The sequence below is a fragment of the Neolamprologus brichardi genome, chromosome 2 (genome assembly GCF_056152115.1).
Source record: "Neolamprologus brichardi isolate AB-2024 chromosome 2, ASM5615211v1, whole genome shotgun sequence".
NCBI lineage: Eukaryota > Metazoa > Chordata > Actinopteri > Cichliformes > Cichlidae > Neolamprologus > Neolamprologus brichardi.
Genome location: NC_142105.1, coordinates 9,388,868 through 9,409,164, shown reverse-complemented (window position 1 = coordinate 9,409,164; position 20,297 = coordinate 9,388,868). Strand labels below are relative to the sequence as shown.

Sequence of the window (20,297 nt, the reverse complement as noted above, 5' to 3'; positions counted from 1 at the left end):
TTACACTGATTCTTCACAAAGATGTAAACACAAAGCGCGGACCCGCCGACGCATCAGAATCAGTGAGATGTTGCCTTTCTTACCCGACTGCACGGACACGGTTGGGGCTGAAAGCCGACAGCTCGCTGATTCTGATGTTTCGGCGAGTCCGCGCTTTTTGTTTACGTCCTTTTTGCGCTAGATTCAGAAGCTGTAGGTTTTATCTCTCTCCAAACAATATTGACTGAACCAGCAGCAAAAGAAGATCCAAAGTGTTAGCATATGCTACTTCCAGTGCAGAAACTCCTGTAGGGAGCTTTGTTTCCGGTGTCCTATTCACGCCTTGTTTATGGTCCAAAACAAGTTAAGCTAATGAATGAGTCAAGCGGCGATTTACATTTCTATAGATGTCTCGGGCATTTACCCAATATATCTGTAAATGATGTTCATCGACTTGTCTATATTTTTCCCCCACGCCTCAGAGCAAAAGAAAAAAGGGATTCAAATGTTATATTTCTCAGCTGCCCCTCGTTTATCGCAGGTGTTATGTTCTAAAAATTACCAGCGATAGGAGAAATCAAGTAGCCAATTTTATTTTTTGACGGTGCAAAACGTTTCGTGGACATCCTGGACATACAGCACTGCACTTCAGAGTCACACTGCTAGCTATCGATGCAGCGATTCTGTACTGTACAGGAGAGACGTCACAGAGGAGATCGTCTGCAGCGATCGGGATGCAGGACACAATGTGACGTAAAAAAAATAATAAGCATGCAAACTTGCACTAAAAAACTGCGAAACAGCGAGGTGAAAAGTGAACCGCGTTATAGCGAGGGACCGCTGTAATTTTGAAGGTAAGTCACAACATACCCTTCGTAAATACTAATGTATAGAAACCCTTACCAGCAATCATTCATTTTTTGTGTGGCTTTTTTCACGGTTTGTTAACATGCTGTGTAGGTGTGTACTTGACTAGCTGATATCGACATAACAGGGGAAACTGAGCTGCGGAGGTGGTGAGACGGAGCTGCAGCTGACGGAGGTGGTGCGGGAGAACCAGAGGGATCACAAGGACCAGAGGATCGAAGTGTCGGTGGAGCGTGATGAAGATACCAGCTGGCTAACTACACCTTTGTTGTAAAGGCTAATAGTTTATAGCCTGTATATAAAAGATATAAGGAGCCGACCTTCAGTTTAAACTTCATTCTGATTGAAAAACTTTTAAAAGGAAACACTGGAGATGAATGAATTGTGATGTAGAAATCAGAAAGTTTATTTACAGAAACAGTTTCGTGAAGGTAAAAAACTTGATCAAACATGGCAGATATTTACAAGGTGTACAGAAACCTCTGCTGAATCATCCTGTGGCGTTTGCTCCTCAGTACACTTTGGCCCTGCGGAAGAAGACGTAAAGTATGAACTTTAGTATTTAAAGAAACGACTAAGATTTGTACCGACCCAAAAAGCCCACACGAGGACGCCGTCACCTGGAGAAGGCAGATATGGAGATAAGCCCGAGCAGGAACTCGAGGCCGTAGAAGCAGAGCAGCACGGCGTTGAGCAGGAACTCGAGGCGCAGGATGAAGGTCTGCAGCAGAAGGTAGTACACGGCGAGCGCGGTGCAGGGAAGCAGGACAAAGAGTGACACACAGGAAGCCAGAGAGCGCTCACACAGGTTTCCCTTCCAGCCTGGATGGAGACGCAGTTTGACACTCAGTTTGTGACGTGCGTGTTGTGTGTGTGTGTGTGTGCGACATGTTCTTGTGAAGCACTTTGTTGTCAGACACATAAATGTCTGAGGCGACTGTTGTTGTGATTTGGCGCTATATAAATAAAATTGAATTGAATTGAATTAAGTAGGAGATGGCAGAAGCAGTAGAGCATGACCTCAAGACAGATAAAAATCATCTTATCTGACTTCTTAAAGGACATGAAAGACCGTTCCTGTTATGAATAAAGATTTATTCAAAATGAGACGTGACTTTGCTCACCATAAAAGATCCGCAGAATCTCAAGAGCGAGGAAAAGCAGCAGCAGCACGACGTCCAGAACCAGGTTATCTGACGGGTACGGCAACAAAACTCCTGCAGAGAGCAGACATCAGAACGCCATCATCATCACCATCAACATGACCCCCATCATCATCAGCCTCTCCATCTAACAAACACCATCATCTTCATCACCATCATAATACTCTCCTCCGGTTTAAACTGTGGAGGCTGTTAATTGGATTTAACCTGTTTAGATAAAGTTCCACAGCTACAATGGACCCACGTATGACTTCTTAACAAAGTGAGTTTCAGGCTGCAGCTCAACAAAAGCAGGATATTAAGCTTTTTTAATGTAAAAATAAAATCTTAAGTTAAATGTGTCTCAATCTTAAAAAATAAAAGCACTTTGGACTGAGTTCAGACTTTTGTGGGTTAGGCGTACATCAGCAGACCTCCTGAAGGACCCAGATTTCTCTCTGACTGTAGCCCAGCACAATCATAGCCGGGCTATGACTGTGCACTTTCTGAGCTTGGAAGCTTCGACGGTAAATCAAGTGCACCTCAAACTCAGTTCAGCTCGAGCTCACACCGGTCGGTCAAAAAACCTAATTCTCTGTGCGGTGTAATCGTCTGCGTGAACGGCACCATTTCTCAAACTCTGTCTCTGAGTTCTGCGCTGCAGGAGGAAGAGGAGGATGCTCTCACACACCTTTATAGATGAACATGAGGACCTCGGCCAGGTAGAAGGCAGCAAAGTACCAACTGTTCAGGTAGAACAGCACCTGCAGAGGAGCGGACGACAGCTGATGAAGAAGAGGTCAAGGAGAAACAACAGCAGACACAAAGTCACATGACCTGCAGCTCTGCGTTAGAGTCAGGTGAAGGATACGATTGGTTGGCTCCCTGCAGGAAAAAAGTGGAAACAGGAAGCAGAAGAGTGAGTTACAGACCACAAACAGGACAGATCAGATTATTAATTAACCTGCTGATTGTATTGGTGATCTTGATAATATTAATGATATAAAATATTTCAATATTTATTTAAGTGATTTTGTTGTACACACAGATTTCCAGGTGTGCTTTCTTTCTTCTGTCTCTTTTGTCATATCTTTGACGTTTCTAATGTCTGTGATTGTTTTTACTGCATTTAATAATTTATTTATATTCTTGTATTATTCTATTCTTTATAAAGCAGCTTTGAGCTCCAGGATGTCTGAACTGGGGATTGTCGTTCATGCATCTATGTCATCACTTCTGAATTATTGCAATTTTCAAATTTCTTTGTTCTCTTGTCTTAACAAAGCTCCGTGAGAATGTCTGCAGGTCGTTCACAGTGCCGCTGTGAGGGTCCAGAGTGAGTCACTGCTGATTCAGCTCCTTCAGAGTGCACTTTAAGAGTCTGGTTTTGACTTTTAGAGCTTTGCAGGGACAGGAACCTACGTACATCTGTGAATTTTAACAAACATGCACTGCTAGTAGCTTCAGGTGGTCATGTTGTCAGGCTCTGAGTGTCTGAGATCTGTGGACTCTTTCAAAAGTCAGACTAAAACTGACATTTTAAACTTCCTGTTTAATCAGAATCAGAATACTTTATTGATACCTGGGGGAAATTATTTAATGTGTTGTTTTGTGTTGTTTTTTAGGCTTTAGCATCTTTTTTTCGGCGTTTTCCATGTGACTAACTGAACTGAAGAGACTAAATAAGGAACCGCAGCTGCTGTTTCTGTGTAAAAACATGTGCTGCGGTTCTTTATTAGTAATGTTAGCGTCTCTCTGACTCTGCTGAGGTTTGATGAGCTGACAGAAACCTGGCGTGTTTGCTGCGCTGACCACGCTCAGCCTGCTCAAAAATAAATAACCATATACAGTTTTATTCGACCAGTACACTCTCCTGTAAACTCTCCACTGACTTTAACCTATGAAATATTTCACACTTTAACCCTGCACCATCACCGATTCATCAACAACAAAAACCTCACACTCACCGGGCGCCATGTCCGCTTCGGCCCTGTTGCCGTGGATACCGTTTGATTTGGTCTACGCATGTGTGAAAAAGGCTTTTTCCCGCTTTGGTCTTTCACAGTAAAATACCACGACATTATTTTGGTCTTACAGTAATGCAAAATAATAATAACAGGTATACATCAAAGCATTTTAATAAAAACCCAGTTTTACTCATGAAATGAAATATTTGTTTTCCTTTGCTAAATTAAATCAATAAATATATATTATATATTTTAAACAATGTTTCATAAAGGCGCATTTTGATTTTTTTTAAGTACAAAAACGAAAAAGAAATGATTAATCATGATAACATTATTTATCATTCATTTTAGAAGCCCAGAGCGTTTAGAACTACGACACCCAGTACCGTCCTGCGGTTAGCCGATTGGCCAGAGTGCAGCAAGGGTTTACGTGGCACTGCTGTGACAGGCGCATGCTCAGTTTGAGTTCCGTGTGTCCCGGCAGGAAGATGGCGTCGCTCCGGATCAGGATGCAGCCGTGTCTGTTTTCAGTTTTACTCCTGAACGTTTTGTGCAGCTTCGTCTCCGCGCTGTACTTTCACATCGGAGAGACCGAGAAGAAATGCTTCATCGAGGAGATTCCGGACGAGACCATGATTATCGGTGAGAGGGGGGTGGGGGATCTGTAGGATAATGCTAGCAGCTAGTTAGCCGAGCAGCTAACAGCTAAAGTTTAGTGTGTCGTGTCTTCAAATGTGTGTGTACTTTTTCGAAAGAAATTAAACTTAATTAAAATAAATATTCTAAATAATAGTTCACGATAGCATGATTTATTTTTATAGGAAGGGAAATCCCTGCAAAAATCTCAACTTTAAAGTGTGATTAAAGTTTTCATAAAGGTATTTTTCCATTAAAGAAAGCTGTTGAAATAATAATCCATCAACACTAAGTTTAAAGTGGGTCCTTTGGTCCGTTAAATCCTCCTCTATAATTTAATCCGGGTTATATTAAAGGTAAGTTTATCTCAAAGTTAACCAGCCCTCCTCTGTTTGAATGAGAGAAACTCCCACATGGTACACACCATCAGCCTGGCAGGAAATCTGTCCGTTCAAAGAAGCTTTTCTTTCAGCATCTTAATCTGCACAATTTTCATCAGGTTAAAGGTTAATTCGGAATCATTTCAGGTGCACCTCCTTTACTAATGCATCTGCAGATAAAGTAAAGCAGTGAACTGAGAGTTAACTTCAGGTTGTGATAGTGAAGGAGTTTTCTAAAGAAAACAAAGCAAATTCTGTTGCTGTTGCATTTACTGTTTTTGTTTTTAATTTACTGAAACATAAAGTTTAAAACATAAAGAAAAAAGTCGACATATTCAACCGGAAGTTGATAAACTGATGTTGGTTTCAGGTCCAAACCATATTCATTCAAACTGCTCACTAATCAAGCCGTGTGTCTGTGTCTGTGCAGGTAACTATCGGACTCAGCTGTATGATAAGCAGAGAGAGGAGTACCTGCCGGCCACTCAGGGTCTCGGCATGTTCGTGGAAGTCAAAGATCCTGATGACAAGGTGAGCATAAAGTTCATGTACTTAAAGAGTCTATGTGGTGTCATGCTGTCGTGGTTAACGCTCAACTGTACAGCCACATATGCCTCATGTGAAAGGTCCTCAGATCAAGACCAGGAGGAGACAAAAACCCAGACTCAGGAAGTCACAAGCTGAGACTGTCAGTCCCAAGCCCGGATAAATGGGGGGATTTCATCAGGAAGGGTACCTGGAACAAAATAAATCAAACGTGTGGATCCATCCATTCACAGTAGTTCCGTTTAAAATGTTCCTCCTTCAGCTCATACTATGAATTAAGATGTATTAGCTCCTCTGCCTTTAAGCCAACTTGTTCTGATTGGCTGCCAAAGCTTTGAGCAACAGGTGGGTGGGGCTTCCTTGCTTTGTGAGATTACAGCGATGCAGGAGAAGAAAAAAGTGTAATAAACTGAGTTTTCAGAGCAGTCTGCAGCTTTCAGCTCTCAGGAGTTACAGTACAAATGCTGAGACTTGATGTGGAAGATGTTTTGTTTGTTCCCTGCAGGTGATTCTGTCTCGACAGTACGGCTCAGAAGGACGCTTCACCTTCACGTCGCACACACCTGGAGAACATCAGATCTGCCTTCACTCCAACTCCTCCAAGTTCTCGCTGTTTGCCGGCGGCATGCTGGTGAGGAGACGCTCAGACATACAAATGAGAGCTTCAGCAGTTTATTCCTTTCTGTTCTGCTCCATGATGTTCATAACCGCGGTTTGTGATTTCTGTGATGTGTTGCAGCGCGTTCACCTGGACATCCAGGTGGGCGAACACGCCAACAACTACGCTGAGATCGCTGCCAAGGACAAACTGACGGAGCTGCAGCTGAGAGTCCGACAGCTGGTGGAGCAGGTGGACCAGATCCAGAAGGAGCAGAACTACCAGCGGGTCAGTCAGAAACGCCTTGGCGCTTTTTTGTTTTTGTCAGAAACACATGAAGACCCTGAACATGAATCAGAGCTGCTCGTCTCTCAGGCTCTTTGATATTATGTACACGCCCAAAAAAATCAGTTTAACAGAACATTTTCACCACTTTACCTGCTGTCAGCACCAGTTTCCTGACAACATGAAGCCTGTACTCTCCACCAGACTCCATTCATTAAATCAGATGTTTTACCTCCTGATGTTCTTCTATTCCTGCCTCAGCTGGTCATTAAATTTATTATGACTTAAAGCACAAAAAGTCACCAAAGTAGAAAAGCAGGAACCCATTTTCTGTTTCTGTCAGTGGAGTCTACATTTATTTAATTCAAATTAGGGCTTTCAGTATTTTATTTGTTCCTGAGGAAATCAGTTTGGCTGAGATTAAAGTTATAGTTTTTACACAGCTGAATAAACGTCAAGCAGACAGCTGATTATCAGAAGTGTGAGATGCTGGAGAATATTCTCCGGTGTCCTGTTATATTTTAGATAGCAAGGAGTTTATTAAAGTTCACCGAAACAATCTGCAAATTTCATTAAAATTTAATAAACTATCATCTTGTCTTTATTTTTAGTTAGCACATACCTTAAACACTTAAAGCTGGAAGCTAATGATAGTTATATAAGAGCAGATGCATGCTGGTGCAATAAGTTGTACATTTTAGGTCCAGTGAATGCATGATCTGATTAGTCGACTAATCGCAAAAATAATCGGTGACTAGTCGACTATCAAAATAATCGTTTTTGGCAGCCCTAGTTCAAATATAAGGTTTATGTTTAAAACGTTTAGTTATTATTATTATTATTTTTGCTACAAACTCAATTCTGTAAATGTTCAGACACTGTGTATTGTCATAGCTGTCAAAAATGACAGCGTTCAGGTTTAACAGGCACCCCCTGCCGTCTGTTTTTCCCTCAGTATCGTGAGGAGCGTTTCCGTCAGACCAGCGAGAGCACCAACCAGCGGGTCCTCTGGTGGTCCATCGTCCAGACCCTGATCCTGGTGGCCATCGGTATCTGGCAGATGAGACACCTGAAGAGCTTCTTCGAGGCCAAGAAGCTGGTGTAATCTGGAGTCTGCGTGTGTGTGTGTGCGTGCGTGTGCGTGCGTGTGTGTGCGTGTGTGTGTGTGTGTGTGTCTACTGATGGATGCAGTACTGAGTGGCGGGCGGCAGAAAAGACCCAGCTGCAGGATTTGGCTTGAAAAACGTGTTTAAGATTTTTGTTGTTACTGTTTTCGTCACCAGCCGTGATCGTGACAAGCGTTTAACCTGACCAATCAGGGAATGTGTGACCCACCCTCTCCTCCATATTTATTACAGCGCCCGGCGGCGGAGCAGTTTTAGATTTTCTCCTCCTCGCTCGCAGCATGTGTTACTGGCCCATAGCGATGCAGGTCTGCGGGACACGATAGTCACGTATACGTGTGATCTGAGCTCAGAAATGATCATCCAGATTCATTCATTAATCCACAGATCTGATGGTTACTGAGACGACGTGTGATCTCGGTGTTTGCATACTCGTTACCGGGGACGGGAAAGGTTTCTCTTTTTTTGCAACGCTGACTAAAAGTGGGGCGTGATTTTAACGCTGCCGCTCACGTTATTAAAGATCTGAAACGGTCTTATTTTATTTTACTGAAACACTGAGAGTTGTTTCGATGTTTCACTTCATCACATTACTTTCAGGTTCTGGATGTTTGTACGCGTTTTTTGTGCCGGTCAGCGTCGCTGCAGCTGTCCTCTGTGTTTCAAGTCTGCTGCTTTTGAGAACATCTGAAGCAGGCTTTGCTCACTGTAATCAGTCCCGGAACTGATTTACTGAAAGACTCCTGGAGCTGCTTCAGTTCAGGGGCTCGTTCGAGGCTTCAGGCGATTTTCAAGGAAATGTGATATCTTTGGTCGACCGTTCGGGGTGATGGTCGCTGATCTCAGTTCAAATTTTTTCTGTTTTCAGATGAGATTTAGTTTCTTTTTAACAATAAAGGACGGGTGGTCGTGTTTTCAGTTTTTAGAAATGTTCCTGTAGGTGGGCTTTAAATCAGATGGTGAAATATTTTGGGGTCGGGAGAGGGGCTTGTTATTATTTAGCGTCCACGTGAAACTCTGTGATTGCACTCAGAATAAAGTTTAGTTGGTTTGAAGGATGGCGTGGTTAAATGACATTCTTGTAATATTCCCGCCAAAACACAGCTCATAAAGTCACAAAAGAGTTTTTATACACAGTAATTGTTTTCTTTTAAGGGGAAAGATATTTTAAAAGAAACCTGAGTATTGTGACTGCAAAATATAATAAAATTAAAACAATAAATCAAAGTGTTTGTGTGGTTGATGAAGTCAAATTTAAACTGCTGTTATAAACCTTCAAGAATCACCGTCTAAGGTGTAAAACTCGGAAGTGTTATTATATATTTGGGATGTTTAATCCAAACATTTTCAAGTATTTAATATAAAATCTACTGCTTTAATTAAAGTGATCGGGGATTTCTTTGTTGCCGGAGAATAAAAACTTTTGTGTTGAAGCAAATTTTCTGCTTAAATTCTGATTTGATGTGTTTGTACTTGAGAATAAATGTGAGATTCTGATTGGAATTAAAAACGATGGTGTTAATAAAATAAGATCAAAGCTGCTGCTATTAACAAAACACAGCATTAAACATCTCAAACAGCTTAGATGAAAACAGAAAAAAGATCAATGTGTTTCAGTACTGTGCACAAGTTTTGAGCCGCCCCACATTTCTTTGTTTTCCATCCAAAGAGCCAAGCTTTGTTTTTCAGCACATCTCCGGGCTTCCTGAAGGTCTTTATAAGTTTTTCTTTCTTCATTATGTTACTGAAAATGTTGTTGAAATGAAAACAACAACAAGAATAATGTCTGTTTTTAGACATCTGATGCTTTACTCAGCTTTACACTGAGTTTCTTTTTCTTCCTTTTGGCTTCATTCTTGACTTGCTGCTGTACCAGAGTGACACTCATGATGCATCTCATTCTTGAGAGGAACAAAAACAAGTTAGCTGCTGTTTTGTCAACAGAGGTGAAGGTGGAGGCGTGTCCTCAGTGTCCAGGTGCTACAGTGACACCAAGAGGAAAGAGCAGGTGAGCTGCTCTGATGTCATCAATGTCAGATCGACATGCTGGTCCAGCATTGCCCCACATGAAGAGGTGGTGTATCCAGATGTTTGCATATGCAACGGATGTCGGCCTCATCCACGGATCATCTCCCGGTGGGACTGCAGGTGACCTGTCACTTACTTTTTCAGGATCCTGGTGTTCTTAAAACTAACAGAGCACTAAGTAGGGTAAAGGTTCATTTATGTTGTAGATGTGCGGTTAAACTGAAATCTTTGGTACTAAATGAGAACTGCTCTCATAAAAATAACAGGTTAACATCTGTGCAGGTTTATCCACCAGGACTGAAACATCTGAAGAACATCTGTTGTTCTTTTACAGCAAAACAGCGTGTCATATTCTGTGTTAACAACAGCAATATTAATCATCTGTAGAACAGGTGGCAGTAAAACAGGGATATGTTTTTGTTCAGTCTCTAAACTCACAGCAGGTCTCCCTGTGGGTGTGCTGCTCCTTTAATGAGACAAAAACCATAGGAACCTTTGCTTATACTCGCCGCTGTTCCCCATCGGACTCGTATAGAGGTTGGACCACAGTACAGTCAGCTTGCTGTTCTTTCAGCGAGTAAAAACGCTGAAATATGCTTCCAATCGGAGCCTATCGTGTTACATTTTTGTTTTGACAGAAATAAAAATTTAGCAGACACTCGCATAGGCTCGGTGACCGTCGGTAAAGCCCAGGTTATAGCCGGGAGGAGCTGAGTTTGGACCCGGAGCGGCGATGTGAGCGAACCGCTGATGCTACGTGTACAGTTAGCTGCGGAAGCTAACGGACCGGAGGAGGATTTAAATCTGAGCAGATGATAAGCAGCTGTACGGCGGCAGCAGAGCGGGGCACAGAGCCGAGGGCCGGCATGGAGCACAGTCTGGTCTCCGTCAACACTTACAAATGAGGAAAGATGGAGGAGAAAAGCCTGAAATAACCAAGCTATAATTTATAACAACAAGAAGGAGAGGAGAGAAGCTGGTCCGACTTTACAGCGAGTCCGGCAACATGATGTATTCATCCAGGAGGAAACCCGTGCTCTACTTCAAAGAGGACAGGAGGTGAGAGGAGAGCATGAAGTTTGTTTTTCCTTTCTCTTTCTTATTTTCATGCTTTGATTTAGTTTCAGTAAGTTTTCTACAGCCGAATGTCAGACTCACTGAAGGTTCAAATATATCACGGAGAGGTTAAAATCACTGAAATAGTCTAAGCCGTAAATTTACGATTAAAAAGAACAATTAAAAAGAAACTATACAGAAGAACAGATTTCAGAGGGAACACTAGAGAAACTGCCAAATTTACAAGGAAACCTTGCCCATACGGAAACAAATTGCATATATTCAAGAAAAGATAAATAATTTTTTCAGCAAATGTCAGATTTACCCGTAAAAAAATATACAGCAGAAAATACAGCACATTTACGGGGAAAAACTGGTAAATTGACAAGAGAAAAGACCGCCAACTTTCCAGTAAAAATGGGGAAATATGCAGGGGAAAATGCCTCAATAAAAGTCATGCTGTTTAAAAAAATATGTTGTTGGTTTTGTTTTTTATAAAAAACAAACAAACGTGGCTCTTTCAGTTTAACACCCTGTTTTATGGGTTTTATTTCTGGGTGTTACTGTTACACTGAAGGGAGGAACTCATGTGAATTCATTGATTTTAAATTTCTTTTTCTTTGAAAAATGTTTTTAGCTTGTTTGTGTGGTATTAAAATTAAATGTAAAAGAAGTGATGGGAAATCACCAGAAACCTCATTAATATTCTTTCTTGGCTTTGAAGAAGTGATCCATCTAAAGCTCCCGGGCAGCAGGAGAAGTGAGTAAAACTTCAGCCTTGTTGTTTCCACCAGCGGTTCCCAAACTGTGGTTCAGGGACATTCAGAGGTGCTTAAAGTGATTCTGTCAGGGAGTCTTTCTTCCTTTATCTTTCCCCAGTTTGTCATCCTCACATCTTAAACTTAATTTGTAGCCCAGAGTTACTCTAGTTTTTACATTTTCGGATTAGTTTTCATTATTATTGTATGGAGAGCGTAGGACAGAGGTGGTGGACTTTTTGACTCTTTGTCTTTTAGAGGGTAAACACATCCATCAGAGATTCGTCAGAATTCAAATTAAGACTACAGAATAAGGAGATTTCCTCTGTGTTCATTTTATTATTCACAAAATCATTTAAGAGGCTGCCCCTCAGGACTCGACCCGAATCATCATCATCATCATCATCATCATCATCATCTCCTTTATGGCGACAGATTTGTCACAGCAGCTTTAAGTCTTTGCACTTTTCTTCTCCATTAATTACTTTTGCATCACACCAGGTTATCTTTAAGGAAATTCCCCATGCATTGTTGAAGCATGTTAACTGTTTTTGTCCGATTCACTGTAAAAATGTCCAAAGTTGCCACCCCAGAGTGTCTACATGCACAGCAGCATGGTGAGTTTTCTGTTTGAGACACAGTTTGGGAACTCGTGCTGTTGCCTCCTTGTTGTTAAGTTTCTTTGTTTTACTGATTTCTCTGCATGCTTTGAATATTTGAGTCACAGCTTTTATGTTCAGCAGCTTGTCGACTAATTGCGATTTAAAGAAATGTTCTTTGAAACAAAAAGTGCAGCATGTGTGCATTCAGGTCTGAAACAGAAAATCAGGTGCTTTTGTGCAGTGTTAACACATTTTCAGTACCTTAAATAAAGCCAATTTCTTTCAGATTAACAGATTCAGAGATATTTGGGTGTGGCATGGTAGTCTTTACTGAGCCCAGAGAGCTGTGAAAAGTGGTGACAGTAGTAACAGTAACTTTATTTTTATATTTAAGAAAGAAGCACAAAGACAGGAACGTTTTCACCAACAGAAGATATAAACTTTAGATGAAAGAGGAAGTATAAAGTGTTTTGTTGGAGCGCTGATATCGATGTGAGCACACAGACATGATGTAACAGCAAGAAAATGCTGATATCACCACAGACGGGAAGTAATAGGAGAGGGTAGGATTCAAACCATCAGGGCCAAAAACAGAACAGGATCAAATAAACAGAAAGAAAACATTTTAAATTTACTTTCACTTCAGTTTCTTCTTTTTCTTTTCTTCTTGGTTTTTTTTTTTTGCCTCAGTGATTTAACTTCTTAGCTTCCTCCTCGAGGTCCCTGAAGGAAAACCGGTTTACTTAAACGAGTCCCGCAGGAATGTAGCGTGTGCTGCAGGGTCAAAAAACATTTCTACACACAGATTAGTGAACAAGGCCGAATTCTAGCATTACTTCATGACTCCACCCATTCCTCCAAATATGGTCACTTCAACAAAACAAGATGGTGGCGATGAAAAACGCCAACGCTGAGGCGTCAGAAATTGTCCGTGAGGAAATGTGAAGAGTGCATGACAAAATAAACAATAATAGATTAGCTCAATGTACATCACCTGGTGATGGTTTGTTGCTAGTGGACTTTTCTGACTACAGTTGCCTAGGTAACCCTCTGTCCTTCGCTCTGCCTGGTTGTCACTTTGCCTCCTACTTTGTGCCACCAGTGGTCACTTTATTTCATCACCTAAAATCATCGACTTTCTACAGTCGCTGGTAGCCACGCCCCTGCTGGGATGCTGCTGGTCATTTCCTGTGTTCGCCCTCTAATATCAGTGTACTGGTTTGTTGTGTTCACTGACCACAGGCAGTAGGATTCTCAGGTTTTAAAACCTTTTCAGACGTGTTTAACAGCTCATGTCGAGGCCTGAGTCAGTGGTTTCCAGAGTTGCAATTTTATGTTGTTAAATAAAGTGAAATCATTTCTTTTCACCTGTAAATGAACCTTAATCTCAACCCAGCCAATCTCTGACCACTCCACTTCTTCTTCTGTGCATCAGGTACCTGTCCGGTAAATGCACCGTCTACAAGCTGTTCGGGCTGTGCATGGTGCTGGTCCTCGTCTCTCTGCTCTGGCTGCAGCTCAGCTGTTCAGGTGACATGTCTGCGACGCACGGAGAACGATGCATGCCCCAACAGCCGGCGCCACCCTGCCCGGCCAGCGGTCAGGCGTTCGTGGTGGACGACCTGTCTTGGGGGCCTCACAAACTGGCCGTCGTAGTTCCCTTCAGAGAGCGCTTTGAGGAGCTGCTGGTGTTCGTTCCCTTCATTCACGCGTTCCTCAACAAGAATAAGATCCGCCACAAGATCCTCATCATCAACCAGGTGGATCACTACAGGTGAGGCATCCTCTCCAACCACAGAAGAAAATATGTCAAACAGGTGGCCCAGGGATCAGAACCGGTTTGCTGTTGCTCACTTTGATGGCCACTTGTCAATAAAATGCTGCATTTACAGAGGTGGGAAAATGTGGGAAATGAGAAATATTTCTGGATCTGTGTGATTGTTTAAGTCAGAAAGATGAAACATACATTCAGTTAGAGAAAGTCAACACCCGAAGGTTTTAGCCACACTGCTATAATCTGTACTTTGTAATGTAGTGAATGTAGTGACAGGAAACTGCAATGCAAATGACTGTTTATCATCTTTTTAATAAATATCACCTCCTGTGATCAGTTAAATCTCAGAGGAGACGATGGTTTCAGCTTTGTTAACACGTTAGTTCTCAACATGTTATAGAGCAGTGACGTCATTGGATGTTTTTACATCCCACTTTAATCTGTTCATGTACAGATGGATTATTAAATAATAAGAAGTGAAGAGACAGTTACTTAAAACTAGTTTTACATTTGTAATAATTTCTAAAACATTCAAACTTTAACGTTCAGAAGTAACTATGATGACAACAAACAGCCAAGTAATTAATAGGAAATGGTGTGTGTGTGCGCACGCGTGCGCGCGTACACAGTATATACTCTGCTGTCATTTACTGATAATTTACACACATGTCCTGAAGACAACCTTCAGTAGTAGGTAGCAGATCTTTAGGACGAGAGCTTGGTGGGTCACATGATCATCCGCTTCAATCCAGCATGTTGTTAAAGCGAATGGTCGCCTTCTTGTTCCAGATCGGGTCGAATATTGTCAGCGTTTCACTGAGCACATTTTTTCACACTCTGAAACAAGAGTGGGTTGTCTCGCCTTCCTTTAGCTTACCTGTACGTATTTACCTGTGCTCTGTCACTCTGCGTTACCTCTGTGGCTTGCAGTGCAGCTGGATGTTCATGTATGATGTCACCAGGTGGGTGTTTGTGGTTAAAGGATGTAAAGAAGTCCACCTCGACAGCTGTGCTGGTTTAAACACTGGTTAACTCCAGTTTTGTTGTCATTTTGTTGAAAAAAAGGTTTCATCATCAAGGGTCAGAGTTCATCTGACCGATATCAGAGGTTTGCAGGTCTAGCAGCTGGTAGATAAAAATGAGTATCGACTGCATAAAAAGTTATAATTAAAGTTGTTTTTGTGAAAGACCTGGAGCCGAGGGTTAACAATGGTGAAAATAAAAGGACCTAAAATGGATCCATGAGGGATGCCACATTTAGGAAAAACAAAGAGAATTTTCCTGCTCAGGCAGAGATTTTAAAAAGAAGGATAATTTAAAACTTGTCATTGCAAAAAACAGAGAAATTAGGATAATGTAGATTTCTTACCTGTTCTTTCAGATTTAATCGGGCATCTCTGATCAACGTGGGCTACACGGAGAGCGGTAACGACACCGACTACCTGGCCATGCACGATGTGGACCTGCTGCCCCTGAACGACGCTCTAGATTACGGCTTCCCAGAGAAAGGGCCGTTCCACGTGGCCTCACCAGAGCTTCACCCCCTCTACCATTACAAAACCTACGTAGGAGGAATCCTGCTGCTTACCAAGAAGCATTACCACATGGTACTGAGCCTCGCCACGCCGGCTTTCACACATTTTCAAAGGATCTCCCAGGGCTGCGAGGGTCGCTGTGGCACATTAAGAAGAGTGTCTGGAGAGACACTTACCTGCATTTTAGTATTGTTTAAGACAATAAAGCCAATTTAAGTGTCAAAGCATTGAGCTATATGAGATACCTCTGCTGAACGTCTCTCTTTACTGCTCTTTGCATTGGGGGAAATCTGAGGAGGGAATACATTTTGTCCCTGTGAGGTTAAAAGATTTGTGCATATATATATATATATATATATAGACCCTGAAAAGTATAAGCGGAAGTGAATGGATGGATAGACCAGAGTGGGGGTGCAGTTACTCAAATTGTCCACCAGGTGGAGCCATTTAACTGTCTGTGATCTTGGCTATGGTTATATCAGCAGATTTATGTTCTATAGTTTAAAATAACATCATCGATGGTGTTTTTATTGTTGCTCTGCAGCTTTCAAATTTTAAATGAAGCTAATTCTTTGGCTCTGATGCAGAACATGAACTTTTACCCCCCCTGTGTTTCCCTGCAGTGTAACGGGATGTCAAACCGGTTCTGGGGTTGGGGCAGAGAGGACGACGAGTTCTACAGACGGTTGAGAAAAGCAGAGTTACAGGTAACAAAACCAAAAAGAAAAAGACAACAAACATCCTGGTCCTCATATCCGCCACATGGCGTTCATCATTGTTTTTAAAAAATAAGTTCACAGATGTTGCAAAAAGACTTCCTGTTGGATCCATACCCCCATAAAATTCTGTAAAGGCCTTAGGGATTTGTTAGTCCATGAATATGTGTTGTTCTTCCCAGTGCAGGGTTTAGCATCACCAGTTTTATTCAGTTTAAACTCCTAAAATTTAGCATATTTCATTTGGGTCTTACACATGTGAGTCAGAGTATTTCAAAGGAGGTGCCCCACTGCTGCCTTTCATGTACATGTATGAAATTTGGTACTGTGTAACATACCAAGATGTACCAAAAACCCTCTTGGAGCCACTTCCTAAGCCCAACAGGAAGTTCCACCAATTTGAATTTAAGAGGTGCTTTTTGTTGTGATTTTGCCATTTCCAGGGGGTTTTACTTTAGTCTGACGATGATGATGTGTGAGGAAGCGAGTTCTTGTTAAAGGGCATGGCTGTGGTGAACTTGGGAATACAACTTGTAATTCATCAAAGTGAATCTTTGTGATGAAAGTCCAGAGGGTGTACTCTCACGGGCTCCTGCTGTTTTTTTTTCTCTGCAGCTGTTCAGACCGAGCGGCATCACCACAGGATATAAAACCTTCCTGCACGTCCATGACCCAGGCTGGAGGAAGAGGGACCAGAAACGAGTCGCTGCTCAGAAGCAGGTACGAGAATCCACCTGCTGCAGAAAAGCACGACCGGGCGATTTTAAAAATTCCAGCTTGTTTTCATCGAGGCAGCAGAAACTAAAATTAATCAAATAATTTCACGTCAGCTTATAAAGTGATAAAGTCACATCTCGTACCTTCACTCGTCTGCATGACTTGTCAGCTGCGGGTCATTGATTCCCTGAGATGAATTCCAGAAAACAAAAATACTCTTGACTTTATTTTAGTCAATAACTTAACTGGACCTGTTGTACTTTTTCTTAGTACCTGTCACACATCACCTGCTCCAGTGGTGGAGGTTCATAATAAACATGAAGTCTGTAATAATGAGCTAAGTGTGTGAACGGTAACCCCCGAGAGCCAAAAGCTCAGACTGCAGATGCTCCTTACACTCAGTTTACTCGTTTTTTGTTTTTTTTTTCAACAGTTGGGTCTGTATGATGTTACAGAGAGGGGATATCCCTAATATGGTCGTCTCAGGAGCCTAAACTCCTCCCACCTACTTTCCAGATTCAGAAGCTTGAAAGAAATATCAGATAAAGAAGGATTAGGATATTCTGAACTGTGAATCATGCAAAGCTCCTTTAAAAGAGTCTAAGACTAAAATATGAGGAGCTGAAAGAGAGAAGGGTGACAGAAAACATTGTCGTAAAAATGTTTCAGCAGTGTAATTTTAATCTAAAACCATAAAATGTTAGCATTACACTAATGCGTGCTGATTGGCTAGTTAAGGATTTAGGTGGCTCCAGCAGACGTTAGGAGCGTTTTCAACGTGCCGCAGAAGCTTCCATGTGTGTAGAAGAAGCAGTTGAAGGTGATGCAGGAGGCTGCTGCTTGCTTCACGCCCCCTTTTGCCTTCCTTTTTACATCCCGCCACCTCCTCGGTTCTCTTCGTGCTCCCTTATCGAACGCCAACATGTTCACAGATCATTTCATGTCACTGCTGCACCCCTCAACTGCTGTCTCGTGTGCCTGAGCAATTATGTGATTGTGTGACAAAGTTAATTTTTTTAGATTTTGTTGTAAACCTGAGCTTTCGCAGTTTTTAAACTCAAAACAATCTCCTCCCCCTCCTCCTCTTGTTCCTTCTCCCTGTAGGAACAGTTTAAGGTGGATCCGGAGGGGGGTCTGACTAACCTCCATTATGAGGTGGAGTCCCGACAGGAGCTGACCATCAGCGGCGCCCCCTGCACTGTCATCAACACCAAACTGGAATGCGACCAGAACCAGACGCCCTGGTGTCTTCTGGGATAGCGGGCAGCCGGTTTGAGGACAGCGGTTCCTGTTTCTGACTCTTTTACGGATAAATCTGCAGCTGGAGCGTCCAAACAAATGTTTAATTTACTCTTTGAGGTACATCTCCACATGAAAACTGCTGTATTAGTAACAATAATTAATAACAAATGATCCGAAGATGGTTTGTCGGCGTCTGACCTCTGACCTCAGCAGCCTGGACGGATCCAGTTCAGGACTCATGTTTTTCTGCTCTTCCTGGTACCTGCTGGCACGGCGTGAACGCAGACCTGCAGCCTGTTTTTTAGCTTTTAGACTCAGCTCGGGGCCGTGCAAATACATGCAGAGAGCGCCGCACACTTCTCCGGGCGTCACGAGTGTCCGTTACTCCTGTATCATGTGAGCGTCACAGGACTGATTTTTTTTCTTTTTACCCACGATGGAGGTAAAGATGGAATAAAAACTCATCAGTCAGTGAAGTGAAAGTGTTTTTATTGTCCTGCTGAAATTGAGTCATTCCTTCATGTATTTTGTTTTTTTGTTTTCTTTTTAGGGAAGACTTTGGTCAAAATGGACGCTTGTAGGAGTGTTGGGGTCACTGTATGCTGATTTTACATTTCAGAAATAAACTCTCTGTTTCAACCCATCTGTTTGTCTTCTGGCTGGTATTAAACCACCGCTCAGTCATATTCACAGTTTAAACTTTTGTTGTTTTTTTCTTCTTTTTTTTTTCCAGCAGTAAAAGTCACTTCCGGGTTACGGCACTTGTGTCCAATGGACAAAACAAAAAATCTTAACGGGATGTGTGTGTTATTCGTTTTGACTGTTTTATTTTGAAAAATGAATGAATTAATGATACATTGATTCGTTAACTTTGGTGGTGTGAGAAACCAACGCTCCCGGAAAAATCCTGTACAAGCACGGAAGTGTGTGCCCGCAATGTTAAATTAAGGAAATTTACTTAAGTACTATTCTGTAATTTTGATCATTTCCAGTTTGGCTCACTGGATTTAAAACTGCTCTTGCTGCAGTTCTCTGATTTGAAAATAAGAGTCAACCCGCTGGAGTGGAAAGGTCTACGAGGGATTTCTGACCTGCAGCTAACAAACAGTTCCTGCAAAATCCAATACTTACATTATGGTTTAAATATATTGTTATCTGATGGATTAGATACCTGAGGGAAGTGATCGGTGATGTTGCAGAGCTCTGTGTGTGCAATGCAAAGTAAAGATCTCTCTGTATGACATCATAAAGAGCCAGCAGCAGAAAAAAGGCACATGACACTGAGTGTATATCAGAGTTTGAATAACTTACACTGATTATTTATTATTTATCATGTTTCATATTGACCTCCAGGACTGGAACAGTAGCTACACAACAGCAAATGGACACAAACACTTCCTAAAGGAGCCTTTAGACTCACAGTTTGTCTTCGCGTTTCTTGTCTAACAGCAGCGTTAACACATGTTGATTAGCTCGGCTTTGTTTCACTGCTGGATATCAGCCACTCGTGGCTCCCTGGAGGCCTCTGAGGGCCCCTGAAACCCCCCCATCATTTCTAGCAAACAGAAACCAGCTCAGATGGTACAGCTGTGGATTGTAGGGGATGAGCCAAATTCGGCAGTGGAGACAAAGAGAAGAGGATGGGGTGAATCTACACCTTCACCCCCCTCTGAGCTGTTCCCCACTCTGGGTGCAATTTTCACCTTTTGTTGGAGGTGACTGCGATGGGGAAAAAAACACCTCCACGCTGCTACAAATAGACCCGAGCAGCACTCCTGCTCTGCAGCTCTGTGCTAATTTTTTTAATTCCCCACTCAGTGATTATAGTGCTTTATCGGAGCAGTAATATCAGATAATGGAAATTGTATAGTAATAACTGAGAGAGCTGGGCGCCGCGGTTCACACGTATTTATAGACACCGAGGGCTCGGGAGCAGATGTGACGCCGACACTTAATTTTCAGCCTTAGTTAATGAATGTAAGGCATTATGCTTCTATTATGAAGCAATTAGCAAAAAATAAAATATAAACTTGAGGGATGAGAGGCTGCAATCATGTTTACTCCACGGCTAATAAAACACAGAGGGACCAGACAGAGGCAAAACAACCAAACGGCTCATCTGGAGGTTTTTCTCCTGGAACAAACGCAGCTTTTACACGCATGTGCAGAGCTGCTCAGCACTGCTTTCTCTGTTTGAACCATGTTTGTTTAGTGTTCAGTTTTCATCCTCAAAAACACCTGTGAGACGCTCAAAAACGCCTCGTTTCCATTCAGCCTTTGCCGTGTCCACCTCTTTAGTAAATCTGCTGCAGATTTCTGGTGAGCCGATCCATGAATTTAAAGTT

The 20,297-nt window shown here is 42.1% G+C and overlaps 3 protein-coding genes across 3 annotated transcripts; 2 read left to right on the top strand and 1 right to left on the bottom strand.

Moving 5' to 3' along the window:
* Nucleotides 1–1,234: 1,234 nt before the first annotated feature.
* On the bottom strand, nucleotides 1,235–4,024 carry tmem216 (transmembrane protein 216). The gene is made up of 6 exons (XM_087852551.1): nucleotides 3,956–4,024; nucleotides 2,860–2,873; nucleotides 2,680–2,773; nucleotides 1,971–2,063; nucleotides 1,467–1,668; nucleotides 1,235–1,373 (listed from the first exon to the last, which is right to left on the bottom strand). Exons 1-6 carry the CDS (start codon nucleotides 3,963–3,965, stop codon nucleotides 1,358–1,360), a joined length of 429 nt encoding a protein of 142 aa, XP_087708677.1. The 5' UTR covers nucleotides 3,966–4,024; the 3' UTR covers nucleotides 1,235–1,357.
* A 383-nt stretch (nucleotides 4,025–4,407) lies between these two features.
* Nucleotides 4,408–8,751, top strand: tmed9 (transmembrane p24 trafficking protein 9). Its single transcript, XM_087847180.1, has 5 exons — nucleotides 4,408–4,597; nucleotides 5,402–5,502; nucleotides 6,023–6,148; nucleotides 6,257–6,403; nucleotides 7,356–8,751. The coding sequence occupies exons 1-5, from the start codon at nucleotides 4,408–4,410 to the stop codon at nucleotides 7,503–7,505; spliced, it is 714 nt and encodes a 237-aa protein (XP_087703306.1). The 3' UTR covers nucleotides 7,506–8,751.
* Nucleotides 8,752–10,090: 1,339 nt separating this feature from the next.
* Nucleotides 10,091–18,595, top strand: b4galt7 (beta-1,4-galactosyltransferase 7). Its single transcript, XM_006797625.3, has 6 exons — nucleotides 10,091–10,611; nucleotides 13,404–13,742; nucleotides 15,124–15,349; nucleotides 15,901–15,984; nucleotides 16,609–16,713; nucleotides 17,815–18,595. The coding sequence occupies exons 1-6, from the start codon at nucleotides 10,559–10,561 to the stop codon at nucleotides 17,968–17,970; spliced, it is 963 nt and encodes a 320-aa protein (XP_006797688.1). The 5' UTR covers nucleotides 10,091–10,558; the 3' UTR covers nucleotides 17,971–18,595.
* Nucleotides 18,596–20,297: the final 1,702 nt, after the last annotated feature.